The sequence below is a fragment of the Osmia lignaria genome, chromosome 12 (genome assembly GCF_051020975.1).
Source record: "Osmia lignaria lignaria isolate PbOS001 chromosome 12, iyOsmLign1, whole genome shotgun sequence".
Lineage (NCBI taxonomy): Eukaryota > Metazoa > Arthropoda > Insecta > Hymenoptera > Megachilidae > Osmia > Osmia lignaria.
The window spans coordinates 7,644,659-7,664,383 of NC_135043.1; the positions used below are offsets into that span (position 1 = coordinate 7,644,659).

Below are 19,725 nucleotides of genomic sequence, written 5' to 3' on the forward strand. Positions count from 1 at the left end.
CGACCTTGGAATCTGTTGATCCTCGGTCCGTGTCAAGCGATTCTTCTCTTCTTCAAGGGATAAAGATGGACCAAGAAATATTTATTGCTACTACTTAAGTTTACTACGTTTAACATGTTCGCTACTGGTGTCACGTATTTCATTGTTGATCGCTGTCAACATGTGTCGCAATCGAGGATTTTTATTTAAAAACAAACTAAACGATGATGTACAAACGATGTGCATGATTCAGGGTATATTTTTGCTCTGCGGTTGATTAAAAAATAGTAATAGAAACGATGTATAATTGCATAGCGAACGTGTTAGACGATAGAGTGAAATGTTTAGGGAATGGAAGAGGATTCGCTTTGACGAGGAACATTAATTCTCAGTGGATGCAATTGTCGCGCGAAACACAGGAGATAATCGAGTTGTTTATAGATAATACGGTGTCCATCTTCCGGTTAATGAACTGTCGCGGCGATGACAGATATGGAATCCTGTCATCTTGTCATGTGGAAGCCACACGTATAGGGTGTAACGAGTCTTTCGGTAAACATTTATTGATAGAACATTCTCTGATTATTAAAGTAATATCATGTACAATTTTCTTATACAAATATTGACTTATTTAGAAACATTCTCTAATTAGAAATTGTGTCAGAAGGTTGAAGCATTAATCAGAAAATTTTCAGTGGAAACGTTCCGTGACCAAGCGTCGGTCATCGTCTTTTTCTTCTTCTTCTGTATGTCGAGCATGCTTTCCCGGAGCAACCTCATTATTCAGAGGGAAGGCAAGGTTGCACGGTGGCCGAAAGCAGCAACCCGTGCGATGACACTGCCGTCTCGTCTACTAAACACATCGTGAAGACCCGCGGCGAAATGAAATTCCGCTCAAGGTGGCTCGTAAAATAGCTGCGCTATTTTCCTGGCACAGTTTCCCCGTGAGTTGGCCGTCCAGTGAATCAAATCTTCGTCCAGTCGCGGCGAAGGCCAAGTTTTTCGCTTCGCGGAAAGATGACTACACGAGCTTGGCCGCGAAGAATGGAGAGCACGCTCGCGTCCGTGCAACCTGCGACCCAAAATATCAAACCACGTTCCACCTTGATCGAGAAACAACGTGTTGCTTTTCCGTACGATTCATCGAAACGACAGAGATTTATTTTCTGATCCATCATTGTATTCGATTATCTCCGATCCGGAGCTAAGCTTATATTTCTTTCCTCGCTTATTTACTGTCTAAAAAAAGAATTCGAGCCGATCCTATGCTCTAGTAATCTATTTGGATCAGCGGAGCAAACGTATTTTCATTTACTCGCGTCAGGGATTGGAGTTTAAGGTGCTCATTTAGATGATGTATTGAATTAACTATAGTGTATAACTTTGAAAAAATTTTTTATTCAAACAGTAGGTTCGTTGTAAATAATTTGCGTTATTGTAATTGTACGAATGTCAGGAGTTATTTTGTGTATACTATCAGATTCGTTTATTATTCGATTTAAAGTGAATGTATGTGGCATCAAAGCCGGCTGTTTCTTGTTGTTTATCACGGTGACCCGATAATAGTTGCTCGATCACGTCGTGCCTGGCGCAGCATTTATTTGTTCGTGGCTTTACGTTACTCCCTGTGGAGTTAGGCGTCGAAGTCAATGGCGGAAGTGACCCGATTAGCAGTGAAATACAAGAAAATGCGGCCAGCCCCGCGCTGGCGGTGCAAGCGGGCCAGCCAATCAGACGAACGAATACGGGTGCCGCGTGTCGGAAATAGATTTCGCTTAAACTAAAGGTTGATCCGCCGACGCCAGTTTAACCATCTATGTACAACATTCGATTTCGCTCCCATGAAATCGATCGAATTAGATGCACAATTCATCTTAGCGTCATTTCTATGATACTTGAATTCAAGCGCCAGTAGAGGGACGACATCTATGATGCGTGCATCAGTATTTACAGTTATGACAATTTTCACAATCTTATGATATTTTTACAATATATTAATATCATTATCGTTATGTTTAAATTAATACTCGATTCTGTATTCTATAAAGAATCTAAAAGTGTTAAAAATTCTAAAATATTAGAAATAAAGTTAGGCGGTAAAGGAAATCATAGTACGCATGCGCAGTGTTCGAATGGCAGCGCTTCAAAATGGTTGTGGAATTGTGGGGGCGAAAGACTGAGGAATAAATTTGGTTGAAAAGTCGTTTTTAAAGTGTATTATAGATATAAATAATGCATCAATTATTCAGAACAGTGAACGTGGGCATTGAGGTAAACTTGAATTGATTCTGGAGGTTATAAATTGTTTATTTCTTGTCGGTGAAAAATGATGCACGAGGTATTCCCGAAATCGTAGCTATACAATTGTAAGGTTATAACTATAAGTCTTTTCAGTCGAATATTGTTAGGAATTTAAGGAATATGTCCATACTAGTAGAAATAGAGATTGTTTTACATATCTGAGAACATTTTTCGTGCGAAGTCGATAAGTTACCAACTGGTCAAGAAAGAATTTACTTCTTTGCTGAAATGCAATCTTGGAATTGGCGTCGTTTTTCTTAAGGTGGCAGCACCATTACGGAAAACGCGAGCCAATCATATTCAAACACTGATTTCAAATTAACGGATATCCACTGTATTCTTTGTTCTAGAATAATGGTGTAATGTGGAATTCACTGCAATGGCTTCTAACATTTCGATTACATCCAAAAGAAAACAAGGTGATTATTTGATCTTAATCGAGCAAGTTCTCCCTGTACATTAAGAAAATACTAATTAGTTTTAAATATCTGTGCAGAAATTTCAGCGGAGGTGACTCGAGTCATCAGAAGAGAGGGAGTCATCATTGAATCACCAGGCAAGGTAAGTTCTATCGTCAACAATCTACCTTAATAACTACATTCTCTAAAAACTACGCAATCTATAACGCACCGATAATCTCACAAAAGAAAGCAAATATTTTATTCTGAATAAGAAGATTTGAAAGCTTCTTACGGTAATGAAATTAGACCGCTTGCAAGATATAAAGCATCGGTACCCAATCCTCGTTACCAAACTTCATTCCTCAAAGGACCACCGTATAAAGGATGAAACATCAAACGTTTTCAAGTAATTGGCTAAACGGTAACTAACAAGACATATACCCGTTCACGCTAAATACGTTACGTCACGATACCGCCATCTAAATTAAACTAAAACCAAGGCGCACCACGAAGGTAGGTAGAATATCTGGTTCGATGCCAAAGACTGAAGACAACCAAGAACTCGACGCCATTCCAACTACTCCCGCAATGCACGAACACGTCTCTCATTCTTCTCGACGAACCCCTCGCTTCTCTTGTCACCGTCGATGCTCTCGCCCCTTGATTCACTCGGGCAAATTCTTTCTTTCTTTTTGCGCCCTCCCCCCCGTGCCGTTTCACCGCTCGACATGATTTATAGGAAACGCATTCTGTCGCTGTTTCACGCTTCCTGGAAGGATGGCCTGTTCAACGTTTGTCGTGGACGACGCCGTGCATGCCACCCGATTCCGAGACGTCTCGTTTTCATCCTTAATTAAGCCCTAATTAATTGCAAAGCATTTGAAATTCTTGGGAATGCCTCACTGCAATCGGAAGAATACTTAGCCGGGCAGCGTGTCATCGATATTGCCAACGCAACGCACAGCTAACGAAAGTGGCTTGTAATTTATTTACACCGGTAATTACGACGCAAATATAACACAAAAAGGATAGAGGACAGTGAGGGAATACATTACTTAGGTAACAAAAGTTAGTTTTCCTTTTCAATTTAGAAACTTCGTGACTCATTTCGGAACACTGTTTATTCTAATGTTACCAACTGTTCGCAAACAGTTGGATGTTTAATTTCCATGATAGGATTAAGAAATCAAAGGCTGTCTGGTTTCCGTTCGAAGAGCAGAAGGTTCGTGCCAATGATCTCTCATCGCTTGATTCGTGCTCCGCTAAGAAAATGTCGAATATCTGCTAATACTTCTGGCACGTGACGGAGAGCAAAGATTGGATACATTGTATTGAAAGCAAACATCCTGATGTTTTTACTTGTCACGCAACAACGCTACGTGCCAAAATCGATTCTACTAATTTAAACTTCATACAGCCGGCGTTTATAGGCGTCTTATCGATTAATTTCTTATTATGTACTTTACTACTATTATAGGAAACCTTGAACATTGCATTTGGAAATTCAAATCAATTTCAATTTTTATCAAGTGGATCATCGGTATTAGTCTCTTTCTTCAAATATAAAATTAAATCCTTCAACTGTCAGAAACATGAACTCTCGTCAGATTTCACTGTTGTTCATAGTTACCTAACGCGTGGTTTATTAATTCAAATCATCTAGACGAACATAACTAGTCAATTGACATCTATCCAAGGAATTTAACGAACCGTAGTCTCAGACACGTTTAGAATTGGCTTTCAGTTAACCATAAATCAGCCCGTTAAAACGGTGCTTTGTTCGGGGTACGTATGAGCCGGTATTACGAGCGGAATCTGTACCAAATAAAACCTTAGAAATATTTCTCCCTCTGTTGCAACCCAGCTTGTTTCATTTCAAGGTTTTCTCTTAATTTATATTTCTACCATGTCGCTTCTTTAATCTTGTGAAACGAACTGCTCAATTAATTTATCGTTTACCTTTCTGTTACTCTAGCCAACATCAATTGATTTACAAAAGATGTCTTTATTCATTCTTAAGAAATTTACGAGGGATTGTCAGGACGGATCGCGTCGTTATCGATAATGATGAGTCGATAGAGGCGAAATGAATCACACGAGTGGCGTTGACACGCTAAATTTCGTCCAGCGGACGGATTTTGGCAGACAATCAAGATCATAGATTCAGCTGAAGGCAATTGATGTGCCAATAGTATCGTGGCGCTTCTTTCACCGGAAATTCAACGTCCGGTCATTCTGTCTGGCAAGTCCACCTTGTTTTCTATATTTTTGAAACTTTATTATTCCGAAGAAAAGAAGTAAGGATTCTTCGTTGATTTTGATGTACGCGACAGATAGAGCGCCAAAGGGTTAAAGATCTTATATCACAATTTTTATTCGATTACGTTCTGTAGAATTATTTGTGGCTTCCATAAATTATTGCCATGGTATCGGCCAAAATTCGTGACAGGAGCGATTCGACGTAAATCTATCAGCCTTGAGCCCTTGCTACAGTTATTGTCTTGTCTTAAGTTCAAGCACTATCGTAAATCACCGAGAACAACCGAAGCACGAAACGTTTCACGAGGGGATACAATGAGACACAGTTTGTTCCGAACGACCTGAAATTTCGCTTGAAACAAAGTTACTTTGTTTGCAATTATTAGATACATTATTCCTATAGTGAACATTATTTTCTATGCATTATCTTGTATTAGTAGTTTTGAAACTTATAAATGATTCGTACTTATACTAAAAGGATTAAAATATTGTTCATTCATATGTCAAAGCGTTTTGATGCTTTTTCGAGTGGGTTGGCGATTATCGTTGCTTTGGAAGACAAGAATTCAGTGAACGATCGGCACGAAACCATGCGTTTCTGAAAAATGGTAACAGGTGTCTTATTTATCTTTCGTGAATTGCAAAAGTGACGCGTGTACGCGACTGATTTATCACGCAGTATATCACTTAAAGAGGTCGGTGCACAGGGAAATAAATAAACTCGTCTGTCAGCAGCATTAGTTATCATGACAATATTTATTATAAATTATAACTATGAGAAAGTATCGGTACGATTAAGAGCAGACTCAATCTTCGATCCTAATCTCGATCTTTTCTATTCTTGTTCTTTCGCTCTTTCGTTTCTTCACAAGCAACTTGTCTACTTTTAGACTTCCGTAATTTTACATTTTAGATATTTTATACTGTAAACTACCGTAGATACCATTTTTCAAAATACAATTTGGTAAAGATTCCTAATGTAAAAAGTGAAAATCACGAATATGATCATCGACCGTCATATTATTGAGATATACTACTTGTTGTAATGATCCATTCAAAAGGTAAAAGGCACATCTTCTTTCCACGTAATGTTCTCCACTTTGACGCTCGCAGTGTTCGATAATTTTAGAGGATCGAATCCATATTTCATACGGATACCGTAACTAGGTCGAGAATAGTCTCTCGCAGGCACCTACACGGTTCTAAATGCCTCGCGATTTATATCAAATAATGACGCAACAGTCCTAAAGAAAGAAATTGGACCTGCAGTAGGCGTTCGTGGCAACAATCGGTTCGCTTGAAATAGCCGGTCATCAACATTACTCTTTTTCCTAATTGTTTGTTAAATAAGCGTTAGCTTGCTTTCTATAGTTATCAAAGTTCCATGGCGAGGTCGTTGATTTCTGTATTGGCTATTTTTACTAGGGAAGTCATTTTAAGGCTAAAGGAAGGTGAAAAGTATATTCTTATATTTCACATTTACACTTTTTACATTAAACATATTTTTGCAGCTTCATTACATTTGGGAGACATAGCCATTTTAATTAAATGGAGAAGAATGGAGGAAGGAAACACAATTGCCAAAATTAGCCATTCTTTATCATCATTTGTAGGACATAATCATCGGTGCCTATTTCCATAAAACATACAGGTTGATTATTTCATTTAATTCTAATCATTGTTACTTTCTTCCAAAGTTATTAATTTTTAAATCAGTACTATGAACTAATTTTTCTTTCCCTTCCAGTTCCAAGATTGGCCATTCTCGATCATTATCCTCTGCATCCGGAATTCCCGCCTTAACACAGATTCGTCAAATCCACGGTATAAATTTTACATATGTACACACTTGCCACGCGACACATACAACTCCGGGACCCGTGTACTCCGTTCTAAAGATGTATTGGAGAAGTGTAAGAAGGGTAGCTATTTCTGTTCGTGGGGAGTCGAGAGAGACTCGTCGCGCGAACGGCTCTTAGCCACTTCGTACATCGGCTAGTCTGGCGTTCGCCACGTATCGCAATACGCTTTTTCCCTAAGGAACAGAGCAACTCTGAACGAACATGTCACGCGTGCTTGTCCGCTTCTCCTCGCAGTGATCGTCGATAATCGTCGCGGAGAGAAACCGGGTGGTCTAGAATACGGAACGTGTATCGATGGCGATCAACAGAATGATCGAGTACTCGTGAGAATCGAATGACATCGCGTGATCCTGCTTGTCGAGGAAGGAAGAACGGATAAGAAACTCGAATCGTTTGTTTCTGGCCTGTCTGTACAATTTCTGTTATAACAAAGCCGTTTTTATTGAACTACGAGGAAACAACGATGGTTCCATGATTTTTCATGTGAAAAATGTCGAAGAATTCTTTCACACACGCTCGAGTTATTTTCGATGTCTTCTTCAGCTATTGTTAGAGGTATACAAGTGTTCGAGGCTGTGCGAGCGTGAAGTTTCTTAATTCGTTCTACGTCCGAAAGCCACGAGCAGAGTGCAGTGCACCGACATGATAATTGGTGGTTGTGATAGTGACCAGGTGGAATGAATTGCCATGTCGAGTCGCAAATAAACAGGAAACGTGTCTTCGACGAATAAATGGTGAACAATCATCGCATTCATTTGTAATATCGAAGAGCATTCGGATAGTCTAAATTTGTATTTCAATAATCTGGAAGATATCTGTGCTCAGTATTTCGTGTCTGAAAACAAGGCCGAATATAACTCGTCGAATCCGACAGGATCATAAATAATAACGTAACACGGACGCGATGGAACGAGTGGTCGTTTGACAATCACGAGGCAAATATGTCAAGCTAGCATTTGTCATTGGCTCTCTGGCCAATCTTCTGATTACGGGGTAGCCAAGAATCCGTGGGACCCGGGAAATCGTGGGGTCACTTGGGTGTCTGTCGAACGAGGCGCATCACCGAAGAAAAAAGAATACGAGACACTTTTCTACGACGAGGAAATCACCGAATTGGCTGTGTACCAGGGGACGAAACGAAGAAGAGCTCCCGCGGAATCCTCGAAGGCATCCCGCACGTAAAAATAAACTGTGCCTTCTCGAAGCGACGCGAGCCGGTCGCGGGTTTCGACGAAAAACTTTTTAACGAGCACCCGATGAAAACTACGCGGAATCGTACGAAAGAGAGATTACGATAAAAATAAGCGGAAACTAGCGGGGTCAAGAGACGTGCTCGTACGAGACACCTCGAGGAGTTCTGAATAAAAAGTGATCATCCTCGAACAAAAAAATTTCGTACAAGAAATCACTGCTTGTAGATGGAAAGATGAGATGCGTTGATGAAGTTTAAGATCGAGCTGTACCACGGTAACGAGAGATTTCGTCGGTCCACACGTGGACAAATTATGGCGAGGGAAGAACAATCCGCACTGATTCACTCCTCGACAGTGGACAGATTGACTGACGGCAAGGTGAGCGGCAAAAGGAAGTCGCGGTTGAGCGATAGAAGACAAGAATTCATCGTCTTCGCAGTTGGGATGCCAAGGTTTTAGCGATCAGCCAATAACGAGAAAAGTTGATCGTCATCCAGCTACCGACGACATTGAACTCTACTGAGAAGTATTTTTGAACCTCGCACTGAAGAAACGATTGAATATTTGTAGAGAGAACGGGAATAGATCGAATCGATGATCCTGTGGAATAATTAAAGCTTCCAGGAAGGAAAAATGTCCTTTTGCAGGATAACAGGAAGAAGCAGGGGTCTCCCCAAGCCGAATTACTTTCCTCTGTTGCCACCAATTAGCCCGGCTGACGCGAAACGATTCTGTCGCATCACCGGAAAGTCTTATGGTCTGCCAACTCATCATTACATTCCAGTTCTTTTGGGTGTTCACACTCACGACAAGTCAAAATGCAAGATCACGAACGCTTCCGGTCTAGGACCGCATCATTACACTGCTGGCTTCGTTCTGGGAGAGAAAAAGAAACACGTGATCCTCAAGGATTACCGTTACGTATTCCCTGTCCTGGAGGGCCAGGGTGAGCAACAGCAAGCCTTAAGGGACTTGATGCACGCGAAGCAACCACCCGTGGAAGAACAGGATGCAAAGTTCGTGTACACCGTGGAGGAACGACGGTGTAGCCTCGTGTTCCCGTCCAGACTGGAGGCTGCGGTCAGGGACGGGGATGTTAAGGACGTGATGCTGTCCAGAGACTGCGACACGGTACTGTTCAGACTGAAACAGGGCAAAAATGTGTCTGTAGATTTCAAGAACCTGGAGGATTTCGAGAATCTTTATGATGGACTGGGACCACGCGAAGAGGTGCTGAAAGAGAGGGAGAGACATGAAGCTGAAGCTAGGAGAAGGAAGAGGAAACGGCAGGCTGGACTGAATTACGCGAAGAAGATCTTCGAGGAGAAAGAGAGAGCTGCCGAAGAGGAAGAATTGAGGGAAACGAAACAACTGAGGCTGAGGAGTGTCAAGGAAGAAGTAAAAGAGGAGAAGATTGAGACTTGGAAACACGTTGATCTGGAACAGGCTAGGATCAGAGCTTGCGACTTGATCTCTGTGAATAGTCCTTTGAAGGATGCAGCAAAGGCTCTGCCTGAAACCTTGGATTGGAACTCCTTTCAGGATACCGTCAAATCACCCTTGCAGCCGGTGGTGGATAAATTACCCACCCCCGTGAAGGTGGAGCCTCAGATAATAAAGCAAGGCGCCGCGTCCTCGTGCACCAGCCCTATCTCTGAAAGCACAGGTGGATTCGAGGCGATATCCATCGTCAAGCCGTTGACACCACTAAAAGTGGACCCGGACCCGGTTCTCCAGTCGGCTATACAGAATATTCCAGCGAACGAACTGAAGGAGGTGTCGAACGTGAACGTGAAGCTTCTGCAGGCTGGCGAGGTGGCGCTGGAACAGTTGCCCCGAGTGGAGGAGATCCCGGAGCTGGTGCAGAACCTCGGCAAGGGTAAGGAGACAACGATCCACAAGATTAAGGGTCTGAAATTAGACATTAAATCCGCGCAGAGATTTATTACCGGCCAGACTGTGCAGACACCGACCGGGCCTATTTTTGTACCTGGCCAGACTCTGCAGACACCTCAGGGTCCTGCGTTCGTTCCTGGCTTAACCGTGAACACCCCTGACGGTCCTGTTCTCGTTCCTGGACAGATTCTGACCCCTAAAGAACAAAGCAACGAAGATACACCTGTATTCGTAGCCGGGCAAACCTTGCTAACGGAAGAAGGTCATAGATTCCTTCAGGGTCAGACCTTCCACACCAACGAGGGAGCCAGATTCGTCCAGGGTCAGACTGTGCTCACCGAGGAAGGTCCAAAGTTTGTCGCTGGCCAAGTGAAGGAGGATGGAACTTTCGTTCCTGGTCAGACAATCATCACTCCTGATGGACCTAGGTTCATGCCTGGTCAGACCATCACCGATCATCGAGGGGAACAGGTGTTCGTTCCAGGGCAAAGTGTCCAGGTCGGTGAGTCCTGGGAATTTGTCCCTGGACAATGTCTCGAAACTCCAACCGGAGAATCCATGTTCGTTCCTGGACAAACTGTACCCACCAGTCGTGGACCACAGTTTGTACCTGGTCAGTACGTCACTACCAACTCTGGAGAGAATCATTTCGTGCCTGGTATCGGGAAGGACACCGGGGATCGGGTGGAGTTCGTGCCAGGTATGACACTGGCTACTCCCAAGGGTCAGAAGTTCGTGGAGGGTCAAGTGGTGAAGACATCAGAGGGCGAAAGATTCATGCCTGGACGAACTATGATCACGGAGGAGGGCTTCGAATTCGCTGCGGCGAGCAAGTTCGACGAAGTGGTGTTCCACGATGCTGGTCCAGTAGGTATACCGGTCGACCCCAAAACAGCCAACGTTTCCATCCAGCAGAGCGAGATCTTTGGTCACATGGTTCAAACTGAGAGAGGCGTAGAATTTTATCCAGAGAACGTGAAGAAGCTACCCGAAGGAAAGAGAATCGTTCCAGGTCAATTGGTGCGCGGTGGAAAGGATGGTCCTCGATTCGTGCCCGGTGTCATGGCCGAAGATGGTTTCCTCCCTGGTCAGATAGTGATGACAGAGAAAGGTGAACAGTTTGTACCTGGCCAGGTGATCGACACCAGTAGTGGGCCTAAATTTGTTCCTGGCCAAATGGTGGAGACTCGAACGGGTGCCAAGTTCGTCCCTGGTCAAACAGTGGAGACCGCCGATGGTCCACGCTTCGTTCCTGGTCAAATCGTCGAGACTAAGGTTGGGCCGACTTTTATTCCTGGTCAGGTGATATCCACAGAGGACGAGGGGTCCAGATTCGTGCCTGGTCAGGTAGTGGACACACCGGATGGTCCAAGGTTCGTTCCAGGACGCGTTGTGGAGTCTGGAGAGCTGGGTGTGACCTTCGTGCCAGGTCAGATCGTTCAAACGGAAGAAGGTCCGCGTTTCGTTGCTCCAGACTTAACGGACACACCTGAAGGAGAGGTGGAGTTCTCTGTTCAAGGATTCGAGGTCACGCCTGAGGAGTTGCGACTGCTGAGGCCCCAGCATCTGCACTACAACCCCCATATTCAGCATCAGGGTGAGGCGAGCATAGACGCTAGGATGCTACGACAGTTGTCGGAGGCTGGATTATCAGTAGGAAGAAAGGTCGCCACGGATTTACCGGCCGTCGACGTTGACGTGGACCCGAAAGCGGCAGCTCTGGAACAGGCACTCGAAATGGCGGAGAAACTTGGACTACACGGTGGGACCGCGGTGAAAATGGCGCAGATAGTATCCACCGTTGCTCAGTTAGCTAAGAACATAGCCGTTCAACAAGAGCAACAACTCGAGGAACATTATCTGGAAGCTAAATTCATGAACGGCAGAAAGTCTCCTGTTACCATGAACGATGAGAAAAACGGTGATGAACGAGAGGACTCAGACTACCAGAACGATTATTGGTTGAAGAGTGCGATAAAAACAGCAATGTCCAGTGCAGTCCTGGCAATCACAGGTCAGTCCATAGATAACGGTAACGAGTCGAAGCAAGACTTAGTTTATTCTTCCATCAGCGAAGCTTTCAACGTCCTCCTCCGTCAGAAGGACACCAGCATAGAAGAATCCGTGGAGGAGATCCTGCAGATACTTCTGGTGCCTCAAAATCGAAGCAACTTGTGTCAGTCTACTCTACTCGAGCTCCTGGACAGCAAGAACAACAAGGTAGACATTCTGAAATCCACCATCAACGGTCATTCCTTGAAAGAAGAAGTGGTGCTCGATAGATTATCTATGGTCCTCGAAGAGGAGCATGGTATAGACTTAGTGGGGCCAGCATTTAGAACCGTCTCCAGGAACGATCCGAACCTGGTCTCTCGAGTGCTTCAAAAAGTATCGGAGGATGTTTCAGCGATCGCCACCGAGAGGGACGCAACTGAAACTGTTCACAGAGCTATCGTTCATGCGGTCAGAGAGTCAAGCGAGATTCGTGTACAGGAGTTACTGAACGATCAAGGAGAGAATATTAGAGAAATGCTTTTGCAAGCAGTAGGTCTAGCCAGAGCCCTGGGCATGTCCACCACCGCGAGTAGCCTGTTGACGGTGATCAGTGACGAGAAATCTACCCGTGCTTTGGCCAGCGACAGAGTAACCTTGGACGTCCTGAAGAGGCTAACCGTGATGAGACAGCTGGCAGAAGAGAGGCCACCTTTTATGAATGTGCTTACGCAACTGTGCAGTGACCCAGAATTGGCTAGAACTGATCCTAGACTCAGGACACTCGTCAGAGAAAGCGCTGCCTTGATGATCGTACCCGAAGAAGGACCACTGCAATCATCCGCTGACATACCAAGCGCTCTCCTTCACGCTGATAATAGTTTAGCTATGGAAGAGTTCCTTCTGAGAAGAAGTCACAAACCCTCGAGCATCTTTATGATATTGAAGCAAGGTATACAGGCTGTGGTTCCCAGGGAAGCTTCCAGATCAGTTCTCACCGGCGAGGTGGCTTACACAGTCCTCGACGAAGATGGCATTCATCATTTTGAACCCCTTCACGTGTTCACCGCGCTCCGACTCAATCGTCCAACTGCTCATCGTTTCTCCATGTACTGTTGTCCGGTTGCTAAAGAGGAGGACGTAGATGTGGAGGTGTTGTCCACGTTCACAGGGACCACCTCTATCGCTAGTAGTCTAGACGGCTCGGGTACCGGGGTGTATCAGAAGCAGGAGAGCAACGGTGTTGTATTGTCCAAGTCGGATCGATCGTTTGGATGTTCTGGTAGCAGGGAGAACACGCCGAGTCTCAGGAGATTAAGCAGTTTCCAGCAAGACAATAGCTGTGAGCGGGTAACGTAAAATGAGAGAGGGACTCAGTAGTAATTATCTATCAGTAATTAAGCGATAACATAACAATCTTTTTTATTGATCTCAAAGGTTGTATTAAGGAATACTTGATGGACACTGGCTTGGTGTATTTTTATTCAAAATTAATTGATCCCTAAATTCATAATTTTGATAATTCGCTATGAAAAAGAAATTTCATTAAAAATGGTAGCGCGGCTGTTTAACAAGGTGGTACTTTTGTTACAGAAATCATTGGACAACTATATCGTGGTGAAGGAGTATAAAAGCGATGGTTTCTTCGTGAACGTCGGCGACATCGTCGAGGCCCTGGAATACGCCGATCCAGCAAAGTAAGCAGCAAATCAAGCGGCTTCTTTAGACGATTGGAAAAGCAAATTTCAACATTGTTCAGCGTGTTGGATCGTTGACTTGGCGCGTCTAAGCGTTCGCTCGTGTTTAAAATCTATTTCCGTGTGCGCAACGTGTGCCCGACCAAAAATAATCATCGCCTCACGCCGTATATAGTCTAACGCGTGCTGCACGAATGAAGGATGCCGATGCTGTACGCGATCTGTCACACTCGGTACAGTCTTTTACCGCACCACCACCGTCACGCGTCTCGATTCACGCTTTCATTAACGTAACACACCGCGTTACAAGACCGTAACGAATGGAGCTGATGGCATTAACCGTAACGGTGTAACGTTCACGAGATGCATGTGTTCAAGTGGAGAGCATCAATTAACTCTGTGACACTCTTAATGATTTCGGTTTACATTTTGTAAGGTAATATGTGACAGCACGAGTTATGCTATAAGTTAAATAACAACTTAATGTACACTTTAGGCGACTACATAAATATTTCACCAATATTCTTAACACAAATTAATTTGTAACTTAGAGTGAAGGTATATTACTTCATACTTTTTGAAAGATCAGTTATTTGATATTAAGAATATTGATGAAACGTTTGTATAGTAATGTTTGTCAAATTTTAAGCTTCAAATTCATACGTCACAAGTGTTATTTTATATCATCGATTCTAATAGAAGACGTTGAAAGAACTTTTCTGACAGCAGAAAATATCGAGACAGTAGATCGACGGTGCTTCTTAAAAATGTTTGAAGAGACGCTAGATTGTGCGATTAGAGACAGGACGACGATGCGACGGGAAAGGCGCGGGTCAGTCTGCTTGTCGATACGTGAACGATCGTTCCTAGGATGCATTCCCGTTGATTATTTTCGCAGCGATATTTTTACGCGAGCGACGTATCGCCGGTGTTCCTCGCGGTGCGTTTATAAAACACGTCGACGGCACTCGCGAGTGCCCGTGGCAAATGGAAAATTTCGCAAGGTCCACGAACCTCGATTGGAAACTCTCCGTGTCTATCTTTCGCGAGCGTTCGTGGAAATTAACACTGTCTTCGCGCAACCTCGGGACAAAATAATCACACGTCGTTAGAGATTGCATCGGGGATTCATCGTAAACCACGTTTGAAGAAACGTGTTGTACGCTACTTCGATCGCCTTGACTTGTTGCGCGCTATAAATAACGGGGGCAAAATCGAATAACAAAGAAAGCTGCATACGCCCGGCGATCTAAAACAGGCTGAATACGCTGCAGCACGAACCTCCGTTCCATTTAACCGAACCACCTCGCTAACTGGCTTCGATTAGTGGAGAATGATGTTTAGTCTGCATGAGGCTAAAAAGGCATCGCTGACACGGGAAAGCTTTCGGGGGAGGGTGACTACGCGATCGCCTCTATTTTGGTCGTTTGACCGTGTTGTAGGAAAATCAAGCTGGATCCTGAATTGGAGATCGGCGAGATCGGCGAAACGCTGGACAACTCGGCCGCCTGGCACAAATTGTCCGTTCGACCGCGTCGAAAGTACGCGGATTCCCGTGCACGAAGTCTCCCAAGATCGAGCTCAGAAGGCAATCTCCAGAGGTAAAGTATATCGAGCGACGATCATCGTTGATAATGAAATTCAACGTCAGAATGTCTTGAGCTCGAATCTTTTATCCTTGATCGTCAAAGTTTATGGGATATGAATTTTTCATGTGTCTACCTTAGATCTTCTAGATAGGTTTGAGAATAATCATGCTGAAGAATGATTAAAATGATGTTTGGATAAAGAATTTTATCGTATCTCAAAGAAAATAAGGATCCAATTGTTGAAAAGATTCTATAAAGAAGAACCAGAAGCCATCCAACAGCACTTCGACTGATTCACTCTGAAGACTTCTCCAATGGGACATTGATCCTCAAGACTATTCTAACGACTGTAATATAGTTTCAGCAGCTGCGGAGAATGATAAATCGCGTTCCCTAGAGCGTCACTGATTAGATCCTGATCCGAGGGCAATCGTTTTCTTCTTCGTTAACGTCCACCGAGTGAAAATCAAGATCAATCAGAAGGAAATTGGAAGATTATCCAGCGATCATCAAGAAGCTAAACGACGCGATCGAACCGTGAAAACGGAATTTTCCATCGAAGTATTCGAAGCGAGATCGAAATTCACGTGGACAACTAAATTCGCCGCACGAAATATAGCAACGACAGGTGCTACGTAGCCTGGAAACGTGTCGTTAACGACCAAGCCAACGAACTCATCGCAGGATTACGTGGAAACGGTCGTTCGAGCGGTTACGATGTCGTCCGACTAGGATTTCGTTTGATTTTCAACGCGAGACCCATTCGAGCGTTTATTGCGCTTGCACGCTTTTCAACGACGCTCCTTGTTTCTATGAAAATACGTACTTTATCGTCTACGTAAGTTCATCCTGGCGGTTCTAAGTCCGGGAGACAAAGGTTAATGCCTGTTTTAAGTTGATCGATTCCGAGCGAAACCGACCATGATTATTTGCGATGACGTTAATGAAGATCGAGCGTTTAGAAGTGTCTCTGTAGCAATAATGTTTTTAGTTCGCGCGATTGGCTGTCGGCCAGTATGGAAGTCGATAATAATATAAATTATGATCAGCAGGTTATTGGTAGGCTTTGCGATCGTTAGCTCGATGAATTGTAATCAGATTTAGAGTAACTATAAATGATGTAAGATAGTAACACGCATATTTGTTCACATTAGACTAAACTGATTTGTAGTTTTATAATAGAGAGAGAGAGAGAGATTATAGTCTCAGATAGGATAATTGTAACTGCTCCAGTTTTTTTTTGGATACCAAGCAGAAGTGAAGATTCAAAAATATGTGAACAGACGTGTGAACTATCTTCTTAGACTCGAACAATTAATCATCTTTTTGACGTTGAGCGTCTAAATAAGTATCTGTTGCATAACATAACGAATGGTGTTTTTCTGCTGGCTGGCCGGGAACGCTCGATTCCTAGGAAGGCGAAATATCAGCCAGTTCTGAAAATAATTCCTCCCGAAGGTGAGGTTCAAGCCGAAACTTTAATTCGTAGCTTTGGCAACGGGCGCGTTCAATGAAATTAGAATTATTTATTATCCACAGGGAAACACGAAGAGCGAGAATCTTGAAACAAATAGATTGTTTTGTATTCGAGAAAATTGCCAGAACCGCAGAGATAACGTGTTCGTGAAGTTAAAATGTAAATTATAATTTCTGCTAATGACATTTATGAACTTCTGTTAACTATGACTTTGAAAGTTGATGAAGATAGAACTAATTGGAGGAAAGTTACTGGAGATGCAAATACACTCGGTTATATTATAAAGAATAGATTAATATAGAAACGCGTGGGCGGTAGAAAGTTATATTTAAGCGGTAGTGACTAAGGCAACAGGCCTCCGTGTTCACTTGTTGATAGTTCATTCAGCAGAACGCAAATTTTGTTGGCGGGCTCATTAGGCCTTGAATTTGTCAGTACCATTTAAAGCATACTAATTATATTGACGGTATTAAAAATACGTTTAGTCTAATTATATGTAGAACGTAGAATTCGCTTGATAACTGATCAGTCACAAGAATATGAACAAGGTATCAAAGATGAAAGAGATATTGAAGTAATACGATCAACGACAGATTTAGAGCATAGAGAACGCTCATTAATCAAAGGACGCTTTGAAAAATGATACGAGCTATTTGTGAAGTAATAATTCAATTTTCGAGCCTAGCAAGTACCTGAATAATATCCAAATTGTTGGAGGTCTACTTAATCATTCAGATTAATTTATTCTAGATTTCATTTAAGGTATCAAGGTTTTTTGATACCACCTTTAAAATAATGAAGATCTTTATTTCTATTTTAAATTTTAATTTAGACCCTTATAATATGAATATATTCTAATTGGACATTTTATTTTCACAGAGTGTACGTTCGTACAGCTGACTCAAGGGAAGGATGGCTGCCCATGTCCATCTTGATGCAAACTGCCCTAAGCGAGGAGTCTGCAATTGGACATCGACCGGAAGACTCACGATATCGAAGAGAGTAAGTTATCTTTATAAAATTGTATTAAATATTCCTTTGATTGATCATTGATTCTTTCAGGGCGGTAGTGAAAGAATTAGTCGAGACCGAGGAAGAATTTGGCAGGGATCTTCAGCTGGTCGTTGAACGTTACTTGAAACCACTCGATAACCCGGATGTTCCAAGGGTCGTCCGTGATAACAAAGACATCATCTTCACGAACCTCAAGCAGATTGCTGATTTTCACAATACGTACGTATGCTCAACGATTCACGAAGAGAAAGAACTCACTGCGACACACTCCAAGAGCATACAAACCACCTTTTATACCAAGACACCATATATATATTTCCACAATTTTTCTTTTCTTTATTTCAATTGACAAGAATCGAAACAGAATGAAAAAGAAACACTTGGACACACGACACACACATCACAAGTGTTCATTTCTCTTTAGCGAAACGATGTGTGAGCAACGTAAGTGTAGGAATATTTTGTGTGATCGTGTGTATCGTAACTAATTAAAATCTTGCACCAAAAGTAGTGCTTTTACAGTAGTTTGTTGCACCCCCTTTTAATTGTTACACGAGCACGCTTCTGATCGACACTGCCACTATGAATTCATTCTTCTAATAAAATTAAATGTAAAATATTAGGAAACTATTAGAAATTATAGATGGAAGAATGACTTCGATGGCTAATCACAGCGTCACTCATTTAGAAGTGTAATTTACAGCCCCTGTTGCCCCAGTTGAAAGATCAAATATATGTTTCGATTCATTCGTAGCCCATCCAAGTGTTAATAATAATTTCATGAATGCTCTCTCGTTGTATAACTTATCTTGATTTAATCAGCACAAGAAGAATCATAATGGTGTAACAAGTCATAATGGTGGTAACTATTCGCAAACCCTAAATGTCGCATTGAAGAGCGGATGCAGTCTTCAGCACGTAGGCATGGTGTGTTCTTAACGTGAAAATTAATCAGAACCTTACTTAGATCGTTCGGCAGGGTGTTGATCGAGGGTGTCAAGTACTATGCGGATCAGCCACGTATGCTGGGAAAAACTTTCCTTAGATTGGTAAGTTCGTCGAACTTTCCTCTTTCTGTTGAATCGCACGATAATGATTAATTGAATCAATTATATTTATTGTTACAGGAAAGAGACTTTGATAAACACGTGGCCTACTGCAGGGACGAACCAGCTGCTCAAGAGTTCATCCAGATGAACGACGTGGTACGAGAATATTTTGAGGTCAGTTGTTTTTTCAAATATACTTTTTACTAACCAAAATATAAAAACAACCCTTTTAATAGGGAAAATGACCAAAGTGACTGTAATACATATCTAAACTATAATATATTACTATGATAAGATCTAGACTTCCACATTCATCAAGAAGGATCATGGATGTAAGGATACTGGATGAGATAGCTGACTATGAATGCAAAGGATCTCCATTTTTCAATGCCCATCATTATAACTTATGGATTATGTTAGTAATTATATACACAGTACGCTTTAAGGCTTTCTGGTGTAAGCTTCACCAAAACAATTTAAACAAGCTTAGCTCGATTCAGCAGGATGGTAAGAAAGATTTCTGTCCATGTCTTCATAGCTTACCGTCTCGACGCTAGCGTCTATAATAATGTAGCAGCTTTGCTCCAAATATACATCCGCCTATGATGCTCTTGCAGACATATTCTATATATAGTATTTTAATGACTTTTTAAGAATGTTCATCATACATGTATTGTATATTATTTATATAATTCTATTTTTACTTCTTTTTGCATCAAATTCTGCTTATCTTCTTCTTCATTTTCCTTATAACGTTTTTGCATAGGAATTCTGTAACAATTTCAATCCTGGCAAAGGTTCCAGGATTCTCCATGACAGAAGCTCCTTCGTCTACGTGAATCAAAGGAAATTTCGCAATTACATAACAAGCGGGGGTAAGCGGGCTTCTATCCAGCCCTCGAAATAGCTTGGTTTATTCTTAACGGACGGAACATCTTTCGTTCCTCTTGCTTATGCACGATAGTCTCGCGGTAGGACGCGTGCCACGAAAAGAAAAGGAAGAAAGCCGGCCACGT

The 19,725-nt window shown here is 42.6% G+C and overlaps 1 protein-coding gene across 6 annotated transcripts in view; it reads left to right on the plus strand.

Moving 5' to 3' along the window:
• Positions 1-6,917: 6,917 nt before the first annotated feature.
• The window catches only part of Obsc (Obscurin), a 33,409-nt gene continuing 20,601 nt past the window's right edge, over positions 6,918-19,725 (plus strand). For 2 of the 6 annotated variants that reach the window (XM_034321509.2, XM_034321511.2), the window contains exons 1-7: positions 6,918-13,233; positions 13,477-13,580; positions 15,023-15,181; positions 17,526-17,648; positions 17,709-17,879; positions 18,628-18,709; positions 18,788-18,883. In XM_034321509.2, the coding sequence (XP_034177400.2) occupies positions 8,629-13,233; positions 13,477-13,580; positions 15,023-15,181; positions 17,526-17,648; positions 17,709-17,879; positions 18,628-18,709; positions 18,788-18,883 (5,340 nt within the window). In that variant the 5' untranslated portion in view covers positions 6,918-8,628. The remainder of the gene's footprint in view (positions 13,234-13,476; positions 13,581-15,022; positions 15,182-17,525; positions 17,649-17,708; positions 17,880-18,627; positions 18,710-18,787; positions 18,884-19,725) is intronic. The other 4 variants (XM_034321510.2, XM_034321514.2, XM_034321513.2 and 1 more) reach the window with 4 other exon arrangements.